This window comes from Macaca thibetana, chromosome 19, assembly GCF_024542745.1.
Source record: "Macaca thibetana thibetana isolate TM-01 chromosome 19, ASM2454274v1, whole genome shotgun sequence".
Classification (NCBI taxonomy): Eukaryota; Metazoa; Chordata; class Mammalia; order Primates; family Cercopithecidae; genus Macaca; species Macaca thibetana.
The window spans coordinates 23,425,193-23,449,149 of NC_065596.1; the positions used below are offsets into that span (position 1 = coordinate 23,425,193).

Sequence of the window (23,957 nt, forward strand, 5' to 3'; positions counted from 1 at the left end):
CTAGCCGGGCGTAGTGGCAGCGCCTGTAGTCCCAGCTACTCGGGAGGCTGAGGCAGGAGAATGGGCTGAACCCGGGAGACAGAGCTTGCAGTGAGCCGAGATCCGGCCATTGCACTCCAGCCTGGGCGACTGAGCAAGACTCCGTCTCAAAAAAAAAAAAAAAAAAAAAAAAAAAAAAAACAAAAATTACCCGGGCTTGGTGGCAGGCGCTTGTAATCCCAGCTACTTGGGAGACTGAGGCAGGAGAATCACTTGAGCCCAGGAGGTGGAGGTTGCAGTGAACTGAGATTGTGTAACTGCAGGCTGGGTGACAGAGCAAGACTCTCTCCAAAAAAAGAAGAAAGAAGGAGGAGGAGGAGGAAGAAGAAGAAGAAGAAGAGGAAGAAGACCACGACGATGACAGAGGGAAGAAGGAAGAAGAAGGAAGAGGAGGAGGAGGGGGAGGAGGAAGAAGGGAAGGAGAAGGAGAAGAAGGAGGAGAAGGAGAAGGAGATGACACAGGCAGGACAGGCCCCTGGAGGGAAGCCCCGGAATCCAGACTGGGAGGAAGGCCCAGGCTAAGTCTCTGGAGTTGCCTCCCTCGCTCTGGAATAAATGTTCAGGTCCATTCTTTTTTTTTTTTTTTTTTTTTTTTTTTTTTTTTTTTTTTTTGAGACGGAGTCTCGCTGGGTCTCCCAGGCTGGAGTGCAGTGGCGTGATCTCGGCTCACTGCAAGCTCCGCCTCCCGGGTTCACGCCATTCTCCCGCCTCAGCCTCCCAAGTAGCTGAGACTACAGGCGCCCGCCACCACGCCCGGCTAGTTTTTTGTATTTTTAGTAGAGACGGGGTTTCACCATGTTAGCCAGGACAGTCTCGATCTCCTGACCTCGTGATCCACCCGCCTCGGCCTCCCAAAGTGCTGGGATTACAGGCTTGAGCCACCGCGCCCGGCCTCAGGTCCATTCTTTGAGCACCTACCCTTACCCTGTGCCTGATGGATGGGGAAACCACTCATTCCCGATGCCCAGCTCCCCTGCCAGTCGCTCCGGGTACATCTCCCCATTGTCCTCTTTCACCTCTTTGCACATTCGTCTATAGGAATCTCACAGTATGCGCTCTTTTGGGTCCATCCATAGTTTCTCCTCCTTTTCTTTTTTTTTTTTTTTTTTTTTTTTGAGACGGAGTCTTGCTCTGTCGCCCAGGCTGGAGTGCAGTGGCCAGATCTCAGCTCACTGCAAGCTCCGCCTCCCGGGTTTACGCCATTCTCCTGCCTCAGCCTCCGGAGTAGCTGGAACTACAGGCGCCCGCCACCTCGCCCGGCTAGTTTTTTGTATTTTTTTAGTAGAGACTGAGTTTCACCATGTTAGCTAGGATGGTCTTGATCTTGTGACCTCGTGATCCGCCCGTCTCGGCCTCCCAAAGTGCTGGGATTACAGGCTTGAGCCACCGCGCCCGGCCTCTCCTCCTTTTCTTTATCCTCCTTACTCTTTATTTGTAAAGTAATCAGGTCTTTCATCCTGTGCAATTTATTTATCTTTCTCTTTTTTTGGCGGGGGGAGGGAGTTTTGCTCTTGTTGCCCAGGCTGGAGTGCAGTGGCACGATCTGGGCTAATTTTTTGTATTTTTTTTAGTAGAGACAGGGTTTCACAGTGTTAGCCAGGATGGTCTCGATCTTCTGACCCCGTGATTCGTCTGCCTTGGACTTCCAAAGTGCTGGAATTACAGTCGTGAGCCATCGTGCCAGCCTTTTTCATTTTTTATTTTTATTTTTTTGAGACAGAGTCTCAGTCTGTTGCCTGGGCTGGAGTGCAGTGGAGCAGCTCCCTGCAACCTCTGCCTCCCAAGTTCAAGCGATTCTTGTGCCTCAGCCTCCAGAGTAGCTGGGACTACGGATGCGCACCACCATGCCCAGCTGATTTTTGCATTTTTAGTAGAGATGGGATTTTGCCACGTTGGCCAGGCTGGTCTCAAACTCCTGACCTCAAGTGATCCACTGGCTTTGGCCTCTCAAAGTGCTGGGATTACAGGTGTGAGCCACTGTGCCCGGCCTCCCTGTTGCTCTTTCTTTCTTTCTTTTTATTTTAAAGATGGGTTTTCATCATGTTGCCCAAGCTGGTCTCAGACACCTGGACTCAAGTGATCTACCGGCCTTGGCCTCCCAAAGTGCTGGGGTTACAGGCGTGAGCCCTCACGTCGGCCACCAGGCCTAATTTTAGAGAAGAGTAAACTGAGGCTAAGCAGGGGAAGGGGTTGCCCAGCCGAGGCTCCAGGACTGGGAGGGGCAGGTGGAAGAAGGCTCGGACAGTGTTGATTTCCGCTATCCTCTGCCACCAAAAGGGACGTCCCCTCCCTCGCCACTACCCAGGCCTCAGTTACCCTGTCCGTGTCTCCTCGCCTCCCTGGGCTGGATTCCTGGCTCAGTCCGCAGCCCAGGTTCGGGACGCAGGTGTTGTGGTTGAGTTTTCGACTCCTCGCCTAGGTGTCCGTCCCCCCCGGAGCTAGATTTCTGGGTGTAGGGATCGTGGCCGGGCCCCGCCTCCCGCCTCAGTCTCCCTGTGCGTCCCCCCAGGGGCTGGATCCCCTTCCCGCGCGCCTGGGTTTCCGCGTTGGTTCCCGGCAGCCGGGAGGTGGGTGCCCCCGCCCCGCCGCGCAGCCCCAGGCCCCGCCCCTGCCCGCCTCCGGGCGCCCGTCACTTCCTGCACGGCCCGGTGAAGGCCCTGCCGGGCGGCGGCGGCGGTAGCAACAGCGTGCGAGTTATGGTGGCGCTGGAGAACCCCGAGTGCGGCCCCGAGGCGGCGGAGGGCACCGCGGGCGGGCGGCGGCTGCTGTGAGCGCGGGCGGTCGGGGCGCGGCGGGTGCAGTGGGGCTGGGATCCCTTCCCTGCGATCCTCTCCCCGCCTCCCCTCCCTCCCATTCCTTGCCCTCGTTCCCCTTCCGGGGCTTCCCGCTGTGGACCCCCAGGCTGGGGCGGGGGTCTTCATTGTTACCCAGCGGGGACACCCTCCTGGCGTGCCGGGGGCTTGCTGGGGGAGGGGATCCGGGTCCGCGTGCCCACTTACCAGTTCCGCCCCCCACTCCCTGGTCCACCTCCCCAAGTCCCGGGTCCGCCCCCCCCAACTCCCCTGGTCCGCGACCCCACTCCCGAGTCCGCCCCCCCACTCCCCGGTCCGCCCCCTGACCCCCCAGGTCCTCCCCCCAACTCCCTGGTCCGTGCCCCCACTCCCCGTGTCCGCCGCCCCCCCGCTCCTCGGGTCCGTGCCGCCCACTCCCGGGTCCGCCCCCCCACTACCCGGGTCCATGCCCCCCACTACACTGGTCTGCTCCCCCACTCCCCGGGTCCGGCCCCCCACTCCCCGAGTCCACCCCCCCACGACTCCCCGGTCCCTGACCCCAATCCAGGGTCCATCCCCCCACTCCCCGGGTCCGCGCCCCCCCCACTCCCCGGGTCTGCCCCCCTCACTCCCCTGATCCACGCCCTCACTCCCAGGTCCGTCCCCCGACTCCCCGATCAGCCCGAGGTGCCAGCAACGGCCCCTATCCGCGGGTCGGGGTTCACCCATGCGCTCCAGCCTGGTCCCAGCCCCACTTGCCCTCTGGGCTTGTCTGCGCCCCCTGCCTTTCCGGGCAGACCCGGCTCCTTGTTCTCCTTTGGGTAAATCCCCACAACCCTTGTGGGTTAAAACCTGGCAAGCAGGAGCCCGTTCGTCCATCCTTCTGGGGGGACCTGGAAGCGGGGCTGTCTGTGCGGGGGTCACCCGTGTGTCACCCCGGCCCGCACAGGGACCCGGGGACCCAGGGTGCACCCCTGGGGTCCGCGTTGGTGGGGGGCGAGGAGGCAGCGCGTGTTGTGTTCCTGCCTCCTCCGTGTGCAGAGGGCGCCACCTGGGCAGGTTAACGCTCCTGTGCCTCAGTTTCCCCTTCTGTAAAATGGGATAGTAAGTGGGGCCTCTTCTCCGAGTGGTGGGGGTTACAGAGCTAGCACTGGGGCAGGCCCAGCAAATGGGAGTGTCCATGGTCTCATTACTAATTATCGTTAATATTTTATTCGTTATATTAGTAGTAATAATATTTTGAGACAGAGGCTTGCTCTGTCGCCCAGGCTGGAGTGCAGTGGGGCAGTCTCAGCTCACTGCAACCTCCACCTCCCGGGTTCAAGTGATTCTCGTGCCTCAGCCTCCCGAGTAGCTGGGACTATAGGCGCCCGCCACCGCACCCAGCTAATTGTTGTATTTTTAGTAGAAACGGGGTTTCATCATGTTGGCCAGGATGGTCTTGATCTCCTGACCTCATGATCTGCCTGCCTGGGCTTCCCAAAGTTCTTGGATTACAGGCGTGAGCCATGGTGCCCGACCTTTAGTATTATTTGTATTTATTTATTTGTTTGTTTGTTTGTTTTTTGAGCCAGAGTCTCGCTCTGTCGCCCGAACTGGAGTGCAGTGGTGCAATTTCGGCTTACTGCAAGCTCTGCCTCCCGGGTTCTCGACATTCTCCTGCCTCAGCCTCCCGAGTAGCTGGGACTGCAGCCGCCCGCCACCACGCCCGGCGAATTTTTTTGTATTTTTAGTAGAGACGGGGTTTCACCGTGTTAGCCAGGATGGTCTTGATTTCTTGACCTCATGATCTGCCCACTTTGGCCTCCTAAAGTGCTGGGATTACAGGCGTGAGCCACTGCACCCGGCCTAGTATTACTGGTGATAGGTGATAGAGTATTATCTCACTCTGTCACCCAGGCTGGAGTGCAGTGGTTTCATCACCGCTCACTGCATCCTTCACCTTCGAGCTCAGGCGATCCTCCTGCCCCAGCCTCCCGAGTAGCTAGGATCACAGGTGTGCACCACCATGCCTGGCTTTTTTTTTTTTTTTTTTTTTTTTTTTTTTTGAGACGGAGTCTCGCTTTGTCGCCCAGGCTGGAGTGCAGTGGCCAGATCTCAGCTCACTGCAAGCTCCGCCTCCCGGGTTTACGCCATTCTCCTGCCTCAGCCTCCCGAGTAGCTGGGACTACAGGCGCCCACCACCTCGCCCGGCTAGTTTTTTGTATTTTTAGTAGAGACGGGGTTTCACCATATTAGCCAGGATGGTCTCGATCTCCTGACCTCGTGATCCGCCCGTCTCGGCCTCCCAAAGTGCTGGGATTACAGGCTTGAGCCACCGCGCCCGGCCTTTTTTTTTTTTTTTTTTTTTATACGGAGTTTCGCTCTTGTTGCCCAGGCTGGAGTGCGATGGCGCAATCTCGGCCCACTGCAACCTCCACCTCCTGGGTTCAAGCAATTCTCCTCCCTCAGCCTCCCTAGTAGCTGGGATTACAGGCATGTGCCACCACACCCAGCTATTTCTCCATGTTGGTCAGGCTGGTCTTGAACTCCCGACCTCAGGTGATCCACCTGCCTCAGCCTCCCAAAGTGCTGGGATTACAGGCATGAGCCACAGCACCCACGTAATGTCTCTTCCAACGTGGCCTTGAACCACCTGGAGTGGGCATTTACCCTCAAAATGGGCTCTTCCTGTGTCTTCTGTTTTTTTGGGGGGTGGGTCTTATTCTGTCGCCCAGGCTGGAGCGCAGTGGCACGATCTCCGCTCACCGCAGCCTTTGCCTCTCAGGTTCAAGGGATTCTCCTGCCCTTCCCTCCTGAGTAGCTGGGATTACAGGCATGTGCCACCATACCCAGCTAATTTTAGCAGCGACAAGGTTTCACTGCGTTGGCCAGGCTGGTCTCAAACTCCTGACCTCAGGTGATCCACCTGCCTTGGCCTCCTAAAGCGCTGGGATTATAGCCCAGGTGTAGTGACTGTTGTGTAACTATGTAAATACACTCATGTTTCCGCTCTCAGCCCTCAGTAAGCTGGGTGTTTACCTGCCAGCTGTGTCCTGGTGGGGAGTTGGAGACTGCTGGGGACCGCCCCAGTCGGCCCCACCCCAGGCTGAGTCACCTCCACCCTGAGCCCTGACTTCCTGATGGACAAGTGGGTTCCTCTCTTGCTCTCTCTTGTGGGTTCCCGGGGGAGGGGCCAGTGCTGGGAAAGGTGTTTTTTGCCCAAGGGACTGAGGGCCAAAAAAAAAAAAAGTTGCCCTCTCAAAATCTGCAAGGAGTAGAATTGGGAGTGACCAGGAGGCCTGTTCCCCCAAACCCCAGCAGCTCCTCGGCTTGGGCTGCCTCCCACTCCGTGGACACACATCCTCGAGCCTTCAGGGTCCAGGAAGCCTCAGATACTCCCGCCGGGTCCTCAGTTTCCCCGTCTGTAAAGTGGTCTTGTCGAGTGGCGTGGGAAACAGAGGAAGCAGCCCTCGGGAAGTGTATCGACAGAAGTCTAGTTATTCATTCAACAAACAGGCAGTGAGCGCCTCTGCGGGCTGGGCACAGGCGGGGACAGGGGTGGAGGGGGAACCCCGTCTTGTTCTGTGGGCCTAGTGAACCAGTGATTAAGGAGCAAAGAAGTAAACAGGCTGGGGCCTGTTGGTTTCCAGAGCTTCCTGGTGAGGCTGATTGGGTGAGGTGGGGGGCGGGGCCATTCCTGGGGGTGGTAAACACAGAACCGAGGATGGAATAAGCAGGTGCATCGGGCAGAGACCGGGGCTCCCTGAGTTTGGGGCATTGTGCGGAGGGGCCTGTCGCTGGGCATGGGATTTTTTATTTTTGAGACAGTCTCATTCTGTTGCCCAGGCTGGAGTGCAGTGGTACGATCTCGGCTCACTGCAGACTTCACCTCCTGGGTTCAAGTGATTCTCCTGCCTCAGTCTCCCGAGTAGCTGGGACCACAGGCGCCCACCACCACGGCCGGATAATTTCGTGTGTGTGTGTGTATTTTTAGTAGAGACAGGGGTTTCACCATGTTGGCCAGGCTGGTCTTGAACTCTTGGCCTCGAGTGATCCACCCGTCTCAGCCTCCCGAAGTGCTGGGATTAGAAGTGTGAACCACGGCACCTGGCCAGGCATGGGGGTTTTGCTGTGGTCTGCCTGTTCCTTCCATTCCTGGAGGGGCGTGTTGGTGACTCCCAGTCCCCACTGTCTACCCCAGAGGCCAGATGTTTTCTTGTTTTTGTTTGTTTTCTTGAGACAGAGTCTTGCTCTGTTGCCCAGGCTGGAGTGCAGTGGTGCGATCTCAGCTTGCTGCAACCTCCACCTCCCAGGTTCAAGTGATTCTCCTGCCTCAGCCTCCCAAGTAGTAGGGACTACAGGCGCCCGCCACCACTCCTCGCTAATGTTTTTTTTTTTTTTTGAGTTGGAGTCTCGCTCTGTCGCCCAGGCTGGAGTGCAGTGGCACCATCTCGGCTCACTGCAAGCTCCACCTCCCGGGTTCATGCCATTCTCCTGCCTCAGCCTCCCGAGTAGCTGGGACTACAGGCGCCGCCACTGCGCCCGGCTAATTTTTTGTATTTTTAGTAGAGACGAGATTTCACCGTGTTAGCCAGGATGGTCTCGATTTCCTGATCTCGTGATCTGCCTGCCTTGGCCTCCCAAAGTGCTGGGATTACAGGCGTGAGCCACCGCGCCTGGCAATTTTTGTATTTTTAGAAGAGACAGGGTTTCACTATGTTGGCCAGGATGGTCTTCATCTCTTGACCGCATAATCCACCCGCCTCGGCCTCCCAAAGTGCTGGGATGACAAGCTTGAAGATGTTTCTTAATTTCCTGCTGGAAACTGGTTGAAGTCAGCCAGCTCCATCCAATGGTGGGACTCGATTTCCAGTGCTCAGTTCAGCGCTAGAGGCCCAGGGGAGGGTGGATATCTGAGCCCTCAGATACCAACTGAAACGGGAGCAGGCCCTTGTGGTGCAATGCTAGGCCTAGGGGCAGCCAGGCCTGGCCCTGGGATGCTGGGCAGCCATGGGCTGTGCTGGAGCAAGGGAAGGACAACGCAGGTCTTTGGGGGCCTGGAGGAGAGGTCTGTGGGGCTTTGGTATGAGGGGCGGTGAGGGAAGCAGGGTGGGTAACTCTGGGGTTCTGGGTCAGACCCAGGTTCACATCCGGCTCCTTGCATTGTCTGGATGGTGAGGGGGGACGGCCCCGCCTCTCCAAGCCTCAGATGCTTCATCTGTAACATGGGGTGATACCAGGCCCCTTGCTGGGAGGGCTTGAGCTATGTCACCGAGCCCCGCCCCCTCTGACTTCCCCGAGGGCTCCCCTCGGATGTGACTTCTGTTATCGGCCCTGTCCAGCTGCTGGGGTGGAGATGTAGGCCCCGGGGCCTCGTAGGGGGGCTGTTGGTGAATCGGGGGCATGGGACGGAGTGCTCCGGCCTCAGAGAGGCAGCTGCAGGCTGATCCAGCTTCAGAGACGCTGGCTCCACATGGCCCTGTGTTCCCATCAAGTGCCTGTTGGCTGCTGTGCTCTGTGCTGAGGACATAGTTCACCACCTCCTTCTCCAGCTGCCCTCTTTGCAGCAATGGGAGCTTGGGCAGTGACTTTGTGCCTCGGTTTACAAATCTGTAGAATGGGAGCCAGGCGTGGTGGCTCACGCCTGTAATCCCAGCACTTTGGGAGGCTGAGACAGGCGGATCACCAGGTCAGGAGTTCGAGACCAGCCTGGCCAACATGGTGAAACCCCGTCTCTACTAAAAATAAAAAATCAACCGGGCGTGGTGGTGGGCAGCTATAATCCCAGCTACTCAGGAGGCTGAGGCAGGAGACTCGGTTGAACCAGGGAGGTGGAGGTTGCAGTGAGCCGAGATTGTACCACTGCACTCCAGCCTGGGTGACAGAGCGAGACTCCGTCTCAAAACAAAACAAAACCCCAAATCTGTATAATGAGCATCAAAGTAATAGCACTTGCCTTCCGGGGGACAGCGCAGGTGACAGGAAATGAGCCCAAAGTGGGGAAAATAATCAGTCCAGGGACACTGTTATGATCAACAGCAGTGTGGCATGGCTGAGGGGTGAGTTCCCCATCATATGAGGAAAACAAGCAAGTGGCAGCTGAGATGAGGGGAATTCATCCCAGGCCCTTTTGGCTCTGAGTACCTCTCCCAGACCAGCTTGTTCCCACTTTTTGAGAGGGGGCTGAGGTTAAAGGTTGCAGAGTGGACCAGTAGTCATGGTGGCTCATGCCTGTAATCCCAGCACTTTGGGAGGCTGAGGTGGGCGGATCACCTGAGGTCAGGAGTTCAAGACCAGCCTGGCTAACAAGGTGAAACCCCATCTCTACTAAAAATACAAAAATTAGCCGGGCGTGGTGGTGGGCGCCTGTAGTCCCAGCTACTTGGGACGCTGAGGGAGAGTGGCATGAACCTGGGAGGCGGAACTTGCAGTGAGCCGAGGTCGCACCACTGCACTCCAGCCTGGGCGACAGAGCGAGACTCCATCTCAAAAAAAGGTTTCAGGGTGAAGCTTTGTAGCCGGGGTTCACACTCAGGGCTGAGATTCCAGGACCTGCACTAACACCATAGCCTGGCGAGGAGGCGGTTTCTGAGTTTCCAGGCTTGCCTGGGCTAGTGAGTTCTAATCACCTGGTCCAGGGTCGAAGCCTGCAGGTCCCTACTGGTGGGTACTTGTGCATATGTGAGATTTTGTTCTGATGAGTTTTCGTAGATTTTTGCCGCAGTCTGTGGAGACTGTGCTGTTTACCTGCCTGTCCCCTTCCCACTTCAGACAGCCCTGGGTCTGCTCAGCTTGCTAACTTTTTTTTTTTTTGAGATAGAGTCTTACTCTGTCTCTCATGCTGGAGTGCAATGGCACAATCTCAGCTCTCTGCAACCTCCACCTCCTGGGTTCAAGTGATTCTCCTGCCTCAGCCTCCCGAGTAGCTAGGATTACAGTGCCTGCCACCATGCCTGGCTAAATGTTTTTGTTTTTGAGACGGAGTTTCACTCTTGTTGCCCAGGCCGGAGTGCAATGGCATGATCTTGGCTCGCTGTAACCTCCGTCTCCCGGGTTCAAGCGATTCTCTCCTGCCTCAGCCGCCCGAATAGCTGGGATTACAGGCATGCGCCACCACGCCCGGCTAGTTTTTGTATTTTTAGTAGAGATGGGGTGTCTTCATGTTGGTCAGGCTGGTTTCGAACTCCCTACCTCAGGAGATCCGCACCCCCCTCAGCTTCCCAAAGTATTGGGATTACAGGCGTGAGCCACTGTGCCCAGCCTACTTTTTTTTTTTTTGAGACCAATTCTGGCTCTGTTGACCAGGCTGGAGTGCAGTGGCATAGTCTTGGCTCACTGCAACCTCTGCTTCCCAGGTTCAAGCGATTCTCCAGCCTCAACCTCTTGCGTAACTGGAATTACAGGTGTGTGCCACCACGTCCGGCTCGTTTTTGTATTTTTAGTAGAGATGGGGTTTCACCATGTTGGCCAGGGTGGTCTCGAACTCCTGACCTCAACTGATCCACCCGCCCCGGCCTCCCAAAGTGCCGGGAACACAGGCGTGAGCCACCAAGCCCGGCCAATCAGCTTGTGTACTTTTTTTTTTTTTTTTGAGACGGAGTCTCACTCTGTCGCCCAGGCTGGAGTGCAGTGACCGGATCCCAGCTCACTGCAAGCTCCGCCTCCCAGGTTCACGCCATTCTCCTGCCTCAGCCTCCCGAGTAGCTGGGACTACAGGTGCCCGCCACCTCACCCGGCTAGTTTTTTGTATTTTTTAATAGAGACGGGGTTTCACCATGTTAGCCAGGATGGTCTCGATCTCCTGATCTTGTGATCCGCCCGTCTCGGCCTCCCAAAGTGCTGGGAACACAGGCATGAGCCACCACGCCTGGCCAATCAGCTCGTGTACTTTTGATTGAGATGTAACAGCTGGTCTGTAAAGTGCCTAGACTTAAGGCTTGAGGACTCTTTACATGCGTGTGGACCCTGGCAAGCACTGGTCTCATTTCTGACCCCCTTGACTGCATTTTTTTTTTTTTTTTTTTTTTTTTTTTGAGACAGAGTCTTGCTCTGTCACCCAGGCTGGAGTGCAGTGGTGTGATCTCGGCTTACCGCAGCCTCCACCTCCTGGGCTCAAGTGATGCTCCCGCCTCAGCGTCCTTGAGTAGCGGGGACCACTGTGTTGCCCAGGCTGGTCTTGAACTCCTGGCCTCAAGCTATCCTTCCTCTTTGGCTTCCCAAAGCTCTGGGATTACAGGCGTGAGCCACTGCGCCCGGCTTCCCTCAAGTGAATCTTGTCTCAACTGGCCTGGAGTTTCCAAGCGTTTTCCAGTCTTTTGGGGGTTGCAGGGGTGGGGTGGGTCACTTTTAATTTTTGTGTTGGGAACTCTGGATGCTATTAGGGATTTTGGACTGTGGGTTCCCTTGGAATCACGGAATTTTATTAAGGATTGATTTGGTGGTTATTTTTTAAGTGTCTCCTGTGTACCAGGCATGGCTGTGAGTGCCGGGGGTGGGGGTTACGGCCAGCCAGCAAACCCAGGCCGCCTGTGCAAAGGTCGGAGGAGGGACTGGAAATCGTGATTTGGAAGCAGCAGCAGCCAGGAGGTGCCTCTGTGGGGTTGGAACAGAATGTGCTTCGGGGGGGGTGGAGTTAGGAGATAAGGGTGGAGCCGATCTTGGAACCCCCAGACCCTGGAGTCCATGGCCAGCCCTGTGGTATGGGGGTTTCTGAGCCCAGTGGCGCTCTGCGGCCCACGGTCTGGGGCTTGACCAAGCAAGCGTTACGGTTTTTCGTTTGTTTGTTTTTTGAGATGGAGCCTCGCTCTGTCACCCAGGCTGGAGTGCGGTGGCCGGATCTCAGCTCACTGCAAGCTCCGCCTCCCAGGTTCACGCCATTCTCCTGCCTCAGCCTCCCATGTAGCTGGGACTACAGGCGCCCGCCACCTCGCCCGGCTAATTTTTTTGTATTTTTAGATGAGATGAAGTTTCACCGTGTTAGCCAGGATGGTCTCGATCTCCTGACCTCGCGATCCGCCCGCCTCGGCCTCCCAAAGTGCTGGGATTACAGGCGTGAGCCACCGCACCCATCCTGTTTGTTTTGGGACACGGTCTTGCTCTGTTGTCCAGGCTGGAGTGCGGTATTGCAGTCACAGCTCACTGCAGCCTCAAACTGCCCAGGCTCAAGGGATCCACCCACCTTGGGCTCTCAAAGTGCTGGGATTACATGAGTCCCTGCGCCCGGCCTGTGTGTTTTTCCTTGCCAGAAAAGTCCCCATCCAAGAGCCCCTCCCCCAGCCCGCTTCCCAGGTGCCGGGTGGCTGCTGTGCTCGCCTACCTCGCCCCCCACCCCCCACCAACCACCGCCCGCTTCCCAGGTGGCTGCCTAATCCCCCCACGCTGAGTGGCTGGGCCCTTGGATCCTCCGCGGGAGGCCCAGCTGTGACAGCTAATCCATCTCCACAATTAATGCCATTTGCTCTGGCCAGGCCGATTAGCTCTGGGGGGGCCGCTCCAGCCCCCCTCTCATCCTGGCCCTGGGGACGGGGGACATTAAGGGAGAGGTGGGGGGGCCCAGGCATCACCTGAGCTTCTGGGGCTGTTTTCTGGCTCCTCTTCTGCTGGGGGTGGGGGATGTGGATAAAATCAAGTGTCTTGACTGTGTTTCTGAAGGAGGCAGTTCACATCCCAAAGGCTGTGGGCCTTGCTGGCTTAGACCCAACACCTCGCACACTGGGGTCACCGGTGGACGGCAGCTTTTCTTGGTCATTTACCTGCTGCGTGACTTTGGGCGAGTGCCTTCACTTTTCTGAGCCTCAGTTTACTAATCTGTCATCACAGGTTTTTTTTTGTTTTGTTTTTTTTGGATACAGGGTCTCACTCTGTCGCCCAGGCTGGAGTACAGTGGCGTGATCTCAGCTCACGGCAACCTCTGCCTCCTGGGTTCAAGCGATTCTCTCACCTCAGCCTCCTGAGTAAGCTGAGATTACAGACGCGCGCCACCACCCCTGGTTAATTTTTGTATTTTTTTGGTAGAGACGGGGTTTCACCGTGTTGGCCAGGCTGGTCTGGAACTCCTGACCTCAAGTGATCTGCCCACCTCGGCCTCCCAAAGTGCTGGGATTCCAGGCATGAGCCAATGTGCCTGACCTAATTTTTTTTTTTTTTTTTTGGGACAGAGTCTTGCTCTGTTGCCCAGGCTGGAGTGCAGTGGTGCCATAACGCCAAACTCGACCTCCTGGACTTAAGTGATCCTCCTGCCTCAGGCCCGAGTAGCTGGGACTACAGGCATGTACCAGCACACTGGTTAATTTTTAAATTATTATTATTATTATTATTTTGTAGAGACAGAAAAAAAATAGTTTTATTTTTGTTCACAGTCTCGCTATGTTGCTCAGGCTGGTCTTGAACTCCTGAGCTCAAGCGATCCGCCGGCCTCAGCCTCCCACAGTGCTGGGATCACAGGCGTGAGCCACCCCACCTGACGCGTCACCACAATTGTATCTGCCTCCTGGGTGACATGAGGATGAAACAAAATAGGATTTTAAGGGCTCAGGACTCCACACACCGTAGGGGTGAGCTCTCCATCGCTGGGAGAAACTAAGCGGGCTATGGCTGTGGTAGGGCTCTTCTCGGAGATCCTGGCTGACCTTGACCCTGAGGACCACCCCTGCCCCGGCCCACAGGCCCCTGCCCGGCTGCCTGCCTGCCCTAGCCAGCTCCCAAGTGAAGAGACTCTCGGCTTCCAGGCGGAAACAGCACTTCATCAACCAAGCCGTGCGGAACTCAGACCTTGTGCCCAAGGCCAAGGGCCGGAAGAGCCTCCAGCGCCTGGAGAACAGTGAGCAGTGGTCGGGAGGCGCCTCTTGGGGGCTCCTGGGCCTTGTAGAATGGCGTGCATGTTGGTGTTATCTGATACCCCTCCCATGAGCTGGGCCTGGGCAGGGCTGGGGACCCAAAGAGGTGTCAGCTGTAGGCCAGGGGACCGTATATAAATAGAGCCAGACACAGGTGCCCCCTGGACTCTTGGATCAGGGCTGGGTGGGAGGGCGCCCCGGGCATTGGAGCTGGGGCTTTAAAGGATATGTAGGAGTTTGACAAGCCAGAACCTGGACTCTAGCTGGTTTCTGTACCTTCTGGGGAAGACAATTGGAGCATGGAGGTGGGGAGGCTGATATGATAGAGAGGGAGGAAGGCTAGTTATTGGGTCCCCATGGTGCCTGGAGGTCCCGAATGCCACCCCGGCCCAGACAGCATCTGTTTCCACCTAGCCCAGTACCTCCTGACCCTGCTGGAGACAGACGGGAGCCCACCTGGCCTGGACGATGGGGACTTGGCACCCCCTGCATCACCGGGCATCTTTGCTGAGGCCTGCAACAATGCCACCTACGTGGAGGTGCGGCCCCCGACCCCCTGGCTCCCTCCACGCGGGGACCCCGGCAGCTCATTGGTTCTCCTACGGCCAGGCCATCGCCTGTGCCCGTTCCCCCTCCAGGAGCACCCGCCCACTTCTGGTCTCCTAATGAAGGCCCCTCTGTCTCCTTCGGGGTCCCCAGATCAGGCCAGAATCCCCACCCCACCCCTGGAACCTTCGAGCTCCTGGATTCATCTGCCCAACACGTTTGGGAACCCTCCATCGATTGTGAGAGCGTTTCACCTCAATCCCCCCCAGCCCGAGACAACTGGGCCCATTCCGGCTCCTCGCTTCCCTGCGCTCAGCTCAGGGCCCAACACAAGCATTAGCCCCTCAGTGGACAGAGGTGACCGCAGGAGCACGTCCACGTGCTTGGCGGCCTTCTGTGCCCATTTGCCCGGGGATGTCAGCCGTCAGCCCAGCTTGGTGTTTCCTAGCAAGCCTGCCTCCCTGCCTCTCTTCCAGGTCTGGAACGATTTCATGAACCGCTCCGGGGAGGAGCAGGAGCGGGTTCTTCGCTACCTGGAGGATGAGGGCAGGAGCAAGACGCGGAGGAGAGGCCCTGGCCGCGGGGAGGATCGCAGGAGAGGTGCGGCCAGGCTGGGGCGGTTGTGGGTGGGGCCATGACATGGATGGGGCGGGGCCTGGGGCGGGTGGGGCCGGGAGGGGGGGCAGGATATGGATGGGGGTGTGGGCGGGGCCTGGGGTGGTTTGGACCTAGGGTGTGGGTGGGGCCAGGGTACGGATGGGGGTGGGGCTTGGAGTGGGTGGGGCTGGGATGGGGGCAGGATACAGATGGGGTGTGGGTGGGGCCTGGGGTGGGTTGGACCTAGTGTGTGGGTGGGGCCAGGGTATGGATGGGGCGGTGCCTGGGGTGGGTGGGGCCGGGAGGGGGGCAGGATATGGATGGGGTGTGGGCGGGGCCTGGGGTGGTTTGGACCTAGGGTGTGGGTGGGGCCAGGGTACGGATGGGGGTGGGGCTTGGAGTGGGTGGGGCTGGGATGGGGGCAGGATACAGATGGGGTGTGGGTGGGGCCTGGGGTAGGTTGGACCTAGTGTGTGGGTGGGGCCAGGGTATGGATGGGGCGGTGCCTGGGGTGGGTGGGGCTGGGATGGGGGCAGGATACGGATGGGGTGTGGGCGGGGCCTGGGGTGGTTTGGACCTAGGGTGTGGGTGGGGCCAGGGTACGGATGGGGGTGGGGCTTGGAGTGGGTGGGGCTGGGATGGGGGCAGGATACAGATGGGGTGTGGGTGGGGCCTGGGGTGGGTTGGACCTAGTTTGTGGGTGGGGCCAGGGTATGGATGGGGCGGTGCCTGGGGTGGGTGGGGCTGGGATGGGGGCAGGATACGGATGGGGTGTGGGCGGGGCCTGGGGTGGGTAGGCCCTAGTGTGTGGGTGGGGCCAGAGTATGGATAGGAACAGGGCAATGGGGTGCGAGGGGCCAGGATGGCGGGGGTAGGATATGGATAGGGTGGCACATGGGGTGGGTGTGGCCAGGATGCGGGGGCAGGATCTGGGTGGCAGTGGGTAGGGGTGGGGCCTGGAGATGGATGGGGGTGGGGCTGGCTGGCTTGTGTGGTCCTAGAATGGGTGGGGCCTCACGTATAGCTGGGGCAAACATACAAGTGAGGGTAGGGCCAGCTGGATGGGTTGGGGTCAGGGCCTCGTGTGGGTAGGGCCTGCTGGCTGTCTGCGTGGGGCCACAGTATCGGTGAAGGTGTGGTTTGGTGGACAGGAGAGGCCAAGGCACAGATGGGCGTGGTCTTCCTCGGGTGGGCGTGGTCTGGCAGGTGGGCAGGGCCAGAACGAGCGCCCCAAGACTGCCCCGTTCCCCGACTACTGCAGAGGACCCCGCCTATACGCCCCGTGAGTGCTTCCAGCGCATCAGCCGGCGTCTGCGAGCCGTCCTCAAGCGCAGCCGCATCCCCATGGTGAGTGCCGGAGTGCCGGGCCTTGCCTTTCTACCCGCGTGGTCTTTTTTGAAGGCCCCTTTCCCAGGCACAGGTTCTCACCCGGTGCAGGTCGTGTCAGGGGAAACAGGGCAGGATACAGGCAACCGGACCAGGGCGCTAGATAGGAGGGCGGGGGCAACGAAGGCGGGCACTGCGCGGTGTGTAGGAGTTCCCTCCGCAGAAGGCACAGGCAGGAGGTGGCATGGTGGCCTCAGAGACAGTTAAGCAGCCTCACGTGGTGGATCAGAGGTCATATTCGAGCCCAGCACTGTGGTCTCCTGGGGGGCCTGGACCTCCCTGGCCCCCACCTGAAGGCCCCACAGTGCCCTAACCACTGGACCACCCTCCCCAGGAAACGCTGGAGACCTGGGAGGAGCGGCTGCTTCGGTTCTTCTCCGTGTCCCCCCAGGCCGTGTACACAGCCATGCTGGACAACAGGTAAGGGGGCGTGGCCAGGTGGGCAGACCCTCCCAGGCTGCGGCCAGGTGGGCGGACACCCCACGCTGCGGCCCCTGCACGGCGCTCACTGCCCGTTTCCCACAGCTTTGAGAGGCTCCTGCTGCACGCCGTCTGCCAGTACATGGACCTCATCTCGGCCAGTAAGCGCCAGTGGCCCCCAAGACCCCAAGTTGGCCAGCAGCTCAACCTGGGAAAGTGGCCAGGGTCCCAGGGTCCTGGTTCCTCAGAGTGGGGCTTGGTGGGGAGGTGGGGAAGGGGGCTGGAGTGGGGACGCTGTGAACTCAAGGGTGGCAGTGGGACCCTGCCTTGAATTCACCAGAAGCTCCCTGCATATCTGGCCCCACGCAGGGGACTGCAGACACAAGCAGGCTGGTGGACGCAGATAACCCCCATCTACATCTTCGGGGCCTGGGGTGGGGGTGATGAAGCCTGGCTTTGAGGGACCTCGCAGAGCCAGAGATAAGATGGGAGGGCACAGTGTCTGGAAGGTTTGCATTTAGTCCTGGGGCCTCCCCTATACCACACATGGGACCTCAGGCGAGATCCCCTACTGGCCCCTGGGTTCCACTTTTCCAATGAGGGACGGTCTCAGAACTCACCCCCCTAGTGAGGGTCTGTGCAGGCGCCTGCTGGCCCCAGGCACCCCATCTGGTCCTGAGCCTTTCACACCTGTCTCTGCCACCCGCCTGGAGTTGCTGAGGTGACGGTTTCCATGGCAACCTGAGGATGCCTCCCCCTGTTCCCTCTGTGGGAGATGCATCCCCCATGCCTGCTTCTGTTCAGAACATCAGGCCTTGGCTGGGGGTGCGGGGCTTGGAGCTTGGTGGGTGTGGAGCTGTGGTCCTGACGCAGAAGAGGAGGGGTCCCAGCAAGATGGGGAGTAGAGGATGGGGGTCCCAGGCAAAGGGGACTGCTGAGGCACGGAGCTCACATGGGACATGGCTTGTTTTTGTTATTTGTGTTGGTTGGTTTTTTTGTTTTTTTTTTGAGACAGAGTCTCACTCTGTTGCCCAGGCTGGAGTGCAGTGGCGTGATCTTTGCCCACTGCAACCTCCACCTCTGGGTTCAAGCAGTTCTCCTGCCTCAGCCTCCTGAGTAGCTGGGATCACAGGTGCACACCACCACGCCCGGCTAATTTTTTTTTTTTTTTTTTTTTTGAGACGGAGTCTCGCTCTGTCGCCCGGGCTGGAGTGCAGTGGCCAGATCTCAGTTCACTGCAAGCTCCGCCTCCCGGGTTCACGCCATTCTCCTGCCTCAGCCTCCTGAGTAGCTGAGACTACAGGTGCCCGCCACCACACCCTGTTAGTTTTTTGTATTTTTTTAGTAGAGACGGGGTTTCACCGTGTTAGCCAGGATGGTCTCGATCTCCTGACCTCATGATCCGCCCGTCTCGGCCTCCCAAAGTGCTGGGATTACAGGCTTGAGCCACCGTGCCCGGACAATTTTGTATTTTTAGTAAAGACAGGGTTTTTTTTTTTTTTTTTTTTTTTTTTTTTACAGAGTCTTGCTCTGTTGCCCAGGCTGGAGTGCAGTGGCGCAATCTCAGCTCATTGCAAGATCCGCTTCTCGGGTTCACGCCATTCTCCTGCCTCAGCCTCCTGAGTAGCTGGGACTACAGGCGCCCGCCACCGCACCCGGCTAGTTTTTTGTAGTTTTAGTAGAGATGGGGTTTCACCGTGTTGGCCAGGATGGTCTCGATCTCCTGACCTCGTGATCCGCCCTCCTCGGCCTCCCAAAGTGCTGGGATTACAGGCTTGAGCCACCGTGCCCGGCCCTAGAGACGGGGTTTCACCATGTTAGTCAGGCTGATCTCGAACTCCTGACCTCAGATGATCCACCTGCCTTGGCCTCCCACAGTGCTGGGATTACAGGTGTGAGCCACTGCACCTAGCCAGGTCATTCATTTTTTTCAGTGAGGGGGAGATGGGGAAGGGGAGGCTGGTGGGAGCTGGACCACTCAGGGCCTGGGTGCCTCAAAGCCACCTCTGCAGGGCAGGGAGCCTGCGGGGAGGCCGCACACTCCGCCAGGCAGGCGTGTGAGTGGCCATATGGCCTCAGGCCCGGTGTTTTTCAGGGTCCTCATCCCCACAGTGGAATGAGTGACAGTGGAGAGTGAGATGGGCCCGATGAGAGCGGTCCTGTAGGGAGGCTTAGGTGTTCTTGTGAGTCAGGCTCTAGGACCCCGGGGGCTTGGGGCCAGCCAGGCCGCAGTGACCAGCACACACCAGCTGGCGGTGACCTCCCGGGGAAGAAATGAGGGCGGAGGGCGGTCCGGGTCCGAATCACCTCTACCTGCCTCGGCTCCCGAATTCCTCCCATTCTTGTCCCGTTGGTTTCTTCTGCAGGTGCCGACCTGGAGGGGAAGCGGCAGATGAAGGTCAGTAATCGGCACCTGGATTTCCTGCCTCCAGGGCTGCTCCTGTCCGCCTACCTGGAGCAGCACAGCTGATGGTGGCCCCGCGGAGACCCCGCCGCTGCCTCGCCCAGCCACCAAGCCCTCCGATACCTTCGGCTGAAATATCTTTCATATTTTTAGAATTGGTCCTTGGAAACCTTTTTCGCTTGGGGTGGTCTCTCTCACTCTGCCCCCTCCTCATGAAGCTCTTGGCAGTCAACAGACGCTGGCGGCTGGGGCTGCCCATGCCGTCCCAGCTCCAAGCTTCCCGCTCTGGGACTTGTATTTGGGTGGAGAGACCTGATCTGGGCATGTTCTGTTTCTTCATCGTTTAGCTTTTCTGGCCCAGTCTGAAGCTCAAGTGAGGAGGGCGAGGCTGGGTTTTTATCACTTTTAATGAATTTGGTGTGATTTGTTGTAGATTTTTAAATTTCCCTTTTGGAGAGAAAAACCAAAAACACTCGTCCCCACTGGTAAAGCATGGGTCTTGGTCCAAGCCCCTGCTCAGCCCCTCCCAGTTTTTAGCTTGAATGAGGGTGGGGTCTCTGGGACCCTGCCCCTCATGCCAGAAGCATCTTGTGTTGTGTGTGTGTGTGTGTGGTATGCCCTGAGACCCAGGACAGAAGCTGCAGTCCTAAGAGCTGGTTTTATCCTCGTCACTCTGCGTGCCCTCCCACACACCGCCTGTGTCAGGGCTCAGGGTTGCCTGCTTTATACGAGCCCCCCTCCTTTCCTCCCCTCCTTCATACTGGGGGTCCAGGACTTCCAGCCAGAAGCCTCTGCCCTTGCACTACTTTGTCTGTCCCCCCGTCCCGTGTCCCCCGTCCCACAGCCTGGCACCTGCCTGATAGCTCCTGTGTCCCCATGCTGGTCCTCCTGGCCCAGGCTGCAGGAGCCAGCCTGGGGAGGCCTCCTACCCCCTCGCTGCGTGTGGGTAATTGTGTTTTGGGGGAAAGTGGGCAATTTAATAAATTTCTGGTGCTCTGGCCTCGGGGTGTGCGAGTTTTTCTTCGGGACAGGGCCGGGCGCTCAGTAGGTCCTGGCCACCAAGGGCTGCAGGTGCCTCCCTGGCTCCTCCGCCCTCGGATGCCTGGGTTCAAATCCCGTTTCTGCCACACGCCTGCCATGTGACCTTGGGTGAGTGGCTCGTATGAGTGCCTTGGGGCCCCTGTAATGGAGGGTATCACACAGGGGGCTTGAAACGACAGAAGGCCAGCGAGTCGCTCACGCCTGTGATCCCAGCACCTTGGGAGACCAAGGCAGGAGGATCGCTTGAGCCCAGGAGTTCGAAACCAGCCAGGGCAACATAGCAAGACCCTGTCTCTACAAAACATGAGAGAAATTAGCAGGGTTGGCCGGGTGCGGTGGCTCACACCTGTAATCCCAGCACTTCGGGGACACCGAGGCGGGTGGATCACGAGGTCAGGAGTTCAAGAGCACCCCGACCAACATGGAGAAACTCCTTCTCTACTAAAAATGCAAAATTAACCGGGCGTGGTGGTGTGAGCCTGTAATGCCAGCTACTCAGGAGCCTGAGGCAGGAGAATCGCTTGAACCCAGGTGGTGGAGGCTGCAGTGAGCTGAGATCTCACCATTGCACTCCAGCCTGGGCAACAAGAGCAAAACTCTGTCACAAAAAAAAAAAATTAGCAGGGTGTGGTGTGTGCCTGTAGTCCCAGCTACTTGGGAGGCTGAGGTGGGAGGATCACTCGAGTCTGGGAGGCTGAGGCTGCAGTGAGCTGAGACTGTGCCGCTGCACTGCAGCCTAGGTACGGAGGAAGACCGTATGTCAAAGAAAAACAAAAGGGAAATCTGCCCTCTCACAATGCTGGAGGTAGAAGCCTGAGGTGAAGGTGTCTGCAGGGCAGTGCTCCCTCCGGAGTCTCGAGGGGAGGAGCCTTCCTGCCTCTCCCGGTTTCTGGGGACTTCGTGTGTCCATGGCTTGTGGCCACATTGCTGCGGTCTCGTCTCCAAGTGGCCATTTTCCCTGTGTGTTATGTCTTGTCTTGACATTGTCCTTCCCTCGTGTCTGTGCCCAAATATCCCTCTCGATCACCCCCGTCATTGAGTTAGGCCCACGCTAATCACCTCCTTTTAACCTGATTACCTCTGGAAAGACCCTGTTTTCTTTTTTTTTTTTTTTTTGAGACGGAGTCTCACTGTGTCTCCCAGGCTGGAGTGCAGTGGTGTGATCTCGGCTCACTGCAAGCTCCGCCTCCCGGGTTCACGCCATTCTCCCGCCTCAGCCTCCCAAGTAGCTGAGACTACAGGCGCCCGCCACCACGCCCGGCTAGTTTTTTTTTTGTATTTTTAGTAGAGACGGGGTTTCACCATGTTAGCCAGGATAGTCTCGATCTCCTGACCTCGTGATCCACCCGCCTCGGCCTCCCAAAGTGCTGGGATTACAGGCTTGAGCCACCGCGCCCGGCCAAGACCCTGTTTTCAAATAAGGTCACATTCTGAGTTCAACCTCTTTTTTTTTTTTTTTTTGAGACGGTGTCTCGCTCTGTCGCCCAGGCTGGAGTGCAGTGGTAAGATCTCAGCTCACTGCAAGCTCCGCCTCCCGGGTTCACGCCATTCTCCTGCCTCAGCCTCTGGAGTAGCTGGGACTACAGGCGCCCGCCACCACGCCGGGCTAATTTTGTATATTTTTTAGTAGAGACAGAGTTTCATCATGTTAGCCAGGATGGTCTTGATCTCCTGACCTCATGATCTGCCCACCTAGGCCTCCCAAAGTGCTGGGATTACAGGCATGAGCCAACACACCCGGCCTTTTGTTTGTTTATTTTTTTTAGACAGGGTCTGGCTCTGTTGCCCTGGCTGGAGCGGAGTGGAGCGATCCCAGCTCACTGCAGCCTCGACCTCCCGGACTCAAGTGATTCTCCCACTTTTGCCTCCCGAGTAACTGGGCCTACAAGTGTGCATCACCCCACCTGGCTATTTTGCTCTGTGGCCCAGGCTGGAGCGCAGTGGTGCGATCTCAGCTCAGTGCAACCTCCACTTCCTGGGTTCAAGTGATTCTCCTGCCTCAGCCTCCCAAGTAGCTGGGCCTACAGGCATGTGTCACCATGCCCAGCTAATTTTTTTTGTATTTTTAGTAGAGATGGGGTTTCACCATGTTGGCCAGACTGGCGTTGAACTCCTGTTCTCAGGTGATCCGCCTGCCTCAGCCTCCCAAAGTTCAGGGATTACAGGCCTGAGCCACCTCGCCCAGCGCTCCCCCTCCCCAGCCCCAGTAATTTTTAATTTTTTTGTAGAGACGGGGGTCTGGCTATGTTTTCCAGGCTGGTCTCGAACTCAAGCTGTCCTCCGACCTCGTCTTCCCAAAGTTCTGGGATTACAGGTGTGTGCCACCACACCTGGGCCCCTGAGAATGCTAAACCCCTCCCTGCTGCCTGGGAATGGGGATTTTCTGTAAGGTCACTGTGTGGCCCTCTTGGGGAACTGAACCCTGATCCAGAAAAAAGACTGATATTTGGGCGATTGTTAACTTGTAATTTTAGAACAGTTTTATATTTGCAGAATTCTTGCAAAAATCATGCAGTGAGGCCGCGGTGGCTCACGCCTATAATCCCAGCACTTTGGGAGGCCAGGGTGGCAGGACAACTTGAGAGATGGAGTTTGAGATCAGCCTGGGCAACATAGTGAGACCCCATCTCTATTAAAATTTTAAAAAACAGGCCAGGCGCAGTGGCTCACGCCTGTAATCCCAGCACTTCGGGAGACTGAGGCAGGCAGATCACGAGGTCAAGAGATTGAGACCATTCTGGCCAACATGGTGAAACCCTGTCTCTACTAAAAATACAAGAATTAGTTGGGCGTGGTGGTGCGTGCCTGTAGTGCCAGTTACTCGGGAGGCTGAGGCAGGAGAATCCCTTGAGCCTGGAAGGCAGAGGTTGCAGTGAGCCAAGATCGCTCTACTGCACTCCAGCCTGGGCCACAGAGCGAAATCCTGTCTCAAAAAAAATAAAAATAAAAACATCCATTGCATTAAACTGGCTTTTGGAGGAGGACGTGGGAATGGGGTTGGAAGTAGGAATACTCAACGGGGTCCGTGACTTCGCTTACAGGAGCCTCAGTTTCCCCACTCTCGGACATTAGAAAATGGAAGAGGGGGAGGGATTGCATTGGGAGTTATACCTGATGTAAATGACGAGTTGATGGGTGCTGACGAGTTGATGGGTGCAGCACACCAACATGGCACAAGTATACATATGTAACAAACCTGCACGTTATGCACATGTACCCCAGAACTTAAAGTATAATAAAAATAAATTAATTAATTAAAAAAAAAAAAGAAAGAAAATGGAAGAAAGCCTGGGCAAGGGGGTTCACGCTTGTAATCCCAGCACTCTGGGAGGCCGAGACGGGCGGATCAGGAGGTCAGGAGATCGAGACCACCCTGGCCAACGTGGTGAAACCCCGTCTATACCAAAAATACAAAAATTAGCCGGGCGTGGTGGCGGGCGCCTGTAATCCCAGTTACTCGGGAGGCTGAGGCAGGAGGATTGCTTGAACCCAGGAGGCGGAGGTTACAACGAGCCAAGATCGCGCCATTGCATTCCAGCCTGGGCAACAGAGCGAGACTCCGTTTTGGGGGGAAGAAATAAAGGACAAAAATATGGAACGCTTCACGAATTTGCGTGTCATCCTTGCGCAGGGGCCATGCTAATCTTCTCTGTATCGTTCCAATTTTAGTATATGTGCTGCCGAAGCGAGCACGACACGTTGGTTCTACCACCAGCTATTTATAGTCCCCGGAGGAAATTTCTTTACACATACGGCGACTTGTCTCCACTGCTCCAGAGATTCAACCTCTATTTGTATTAGTCCAATGTGTCACGCAACTAACGCAGTTATTAACTGGAGTTGAGAAAGTGCTCGTTATTCTACCAAATATAGCTACAGTGGCTGCTGGGAATTACTGGAAATGCTCGTATGCAAATACACCCGGAAGCGGGGCGG

At 57.3% G+C, this 23,957-nt stretch overlaps 2 protein-coding genes and 1 non-coding gene across 3 annotated transcripts in view; 1 reads left to right on the plus strand and 2 right to left on the minus strand.

The window, feature by feature from the left end:
• WDR18 (WD repeat domain 18) overlaps window positions 1-2,472 on the minus strand; it is an 86,152-nt gene extending 83,680 nt beyond the window's left edge. Inside the window, exon 1 of the mRNA XM_050771157.1 lies at window positions 2,469-2,472. The gene's annotated coding sequence lies outside the window, so the exon portion shown is untranslated. The remainder of the gene's footprint in view (window positions 1-2,468) is intronic.
• Window positions 2,473-2,697: 225 nt separating this feature from the next.
• On the plus strand, window positions 2,698-19,980 carry R3HDM4 (R3H domain containing 4). The gene is made up of 8 exons (XM_050771191.1): window positions 2,698-2,806; window positions 13,457-13,611; window positions 14,042-14,166; window positions 14,650-14,773; window positions 16,032-16,117; window positions 16,491-16,576; window positions 16,682-16,737; window positions 18,943-19,980. The coding sequence occupies exons 1-8, from the start codon at window positions 2,736-2,738 to the stop codon at window positions 19,044-19,046; spliced, it is 807 nt and encodes a 268-aa protein (XP_050627148.1). The 5' UTR covers window positions 2,698-2,735; the 3' UTR covers window positions 19,047-19,980.
• Window positions 19,981-23,607: 3,627 nt separating this feature from the next.
• Window positions 23,608-23,714, minus strand: LOC126943639 (U6 spliceosomal RNA). Its single transcript, XR_007721783.1, has one exon. It is a non-coding gene; the product is annotated as a U6 spliceosomal RNA (small nuclear RNA).
• Window positions 23,715-23,957: the final 243 nt, after the last annotated feature.

Excerpts from the sequence above, each read along its gene's own strand:
- R3HDM4 (XM_050771191.1), top strand. The coding sequence starts at position 2,736 with ATGGTGGCGCTGGAGAACCCCGAGTGCGGCCCCGAGGCGGCGGAGGGC. Across the intron at positions 14,774-16,031 it reads CGGGGAGGATCGCAGGAGAG|AGGACCCCGCCTATACGCCC; the intron begins GTGCGGCCAGGC and ends CGACTACTGCAG. Across the intron at positions 16,738-18,942 it reads CATGGACCTCATCTCGGCCA|GTGCCGACCTGGAGGGGAAG; the intron begins GTAAGCGCCAGT and ends TTTCTTCTGCAG.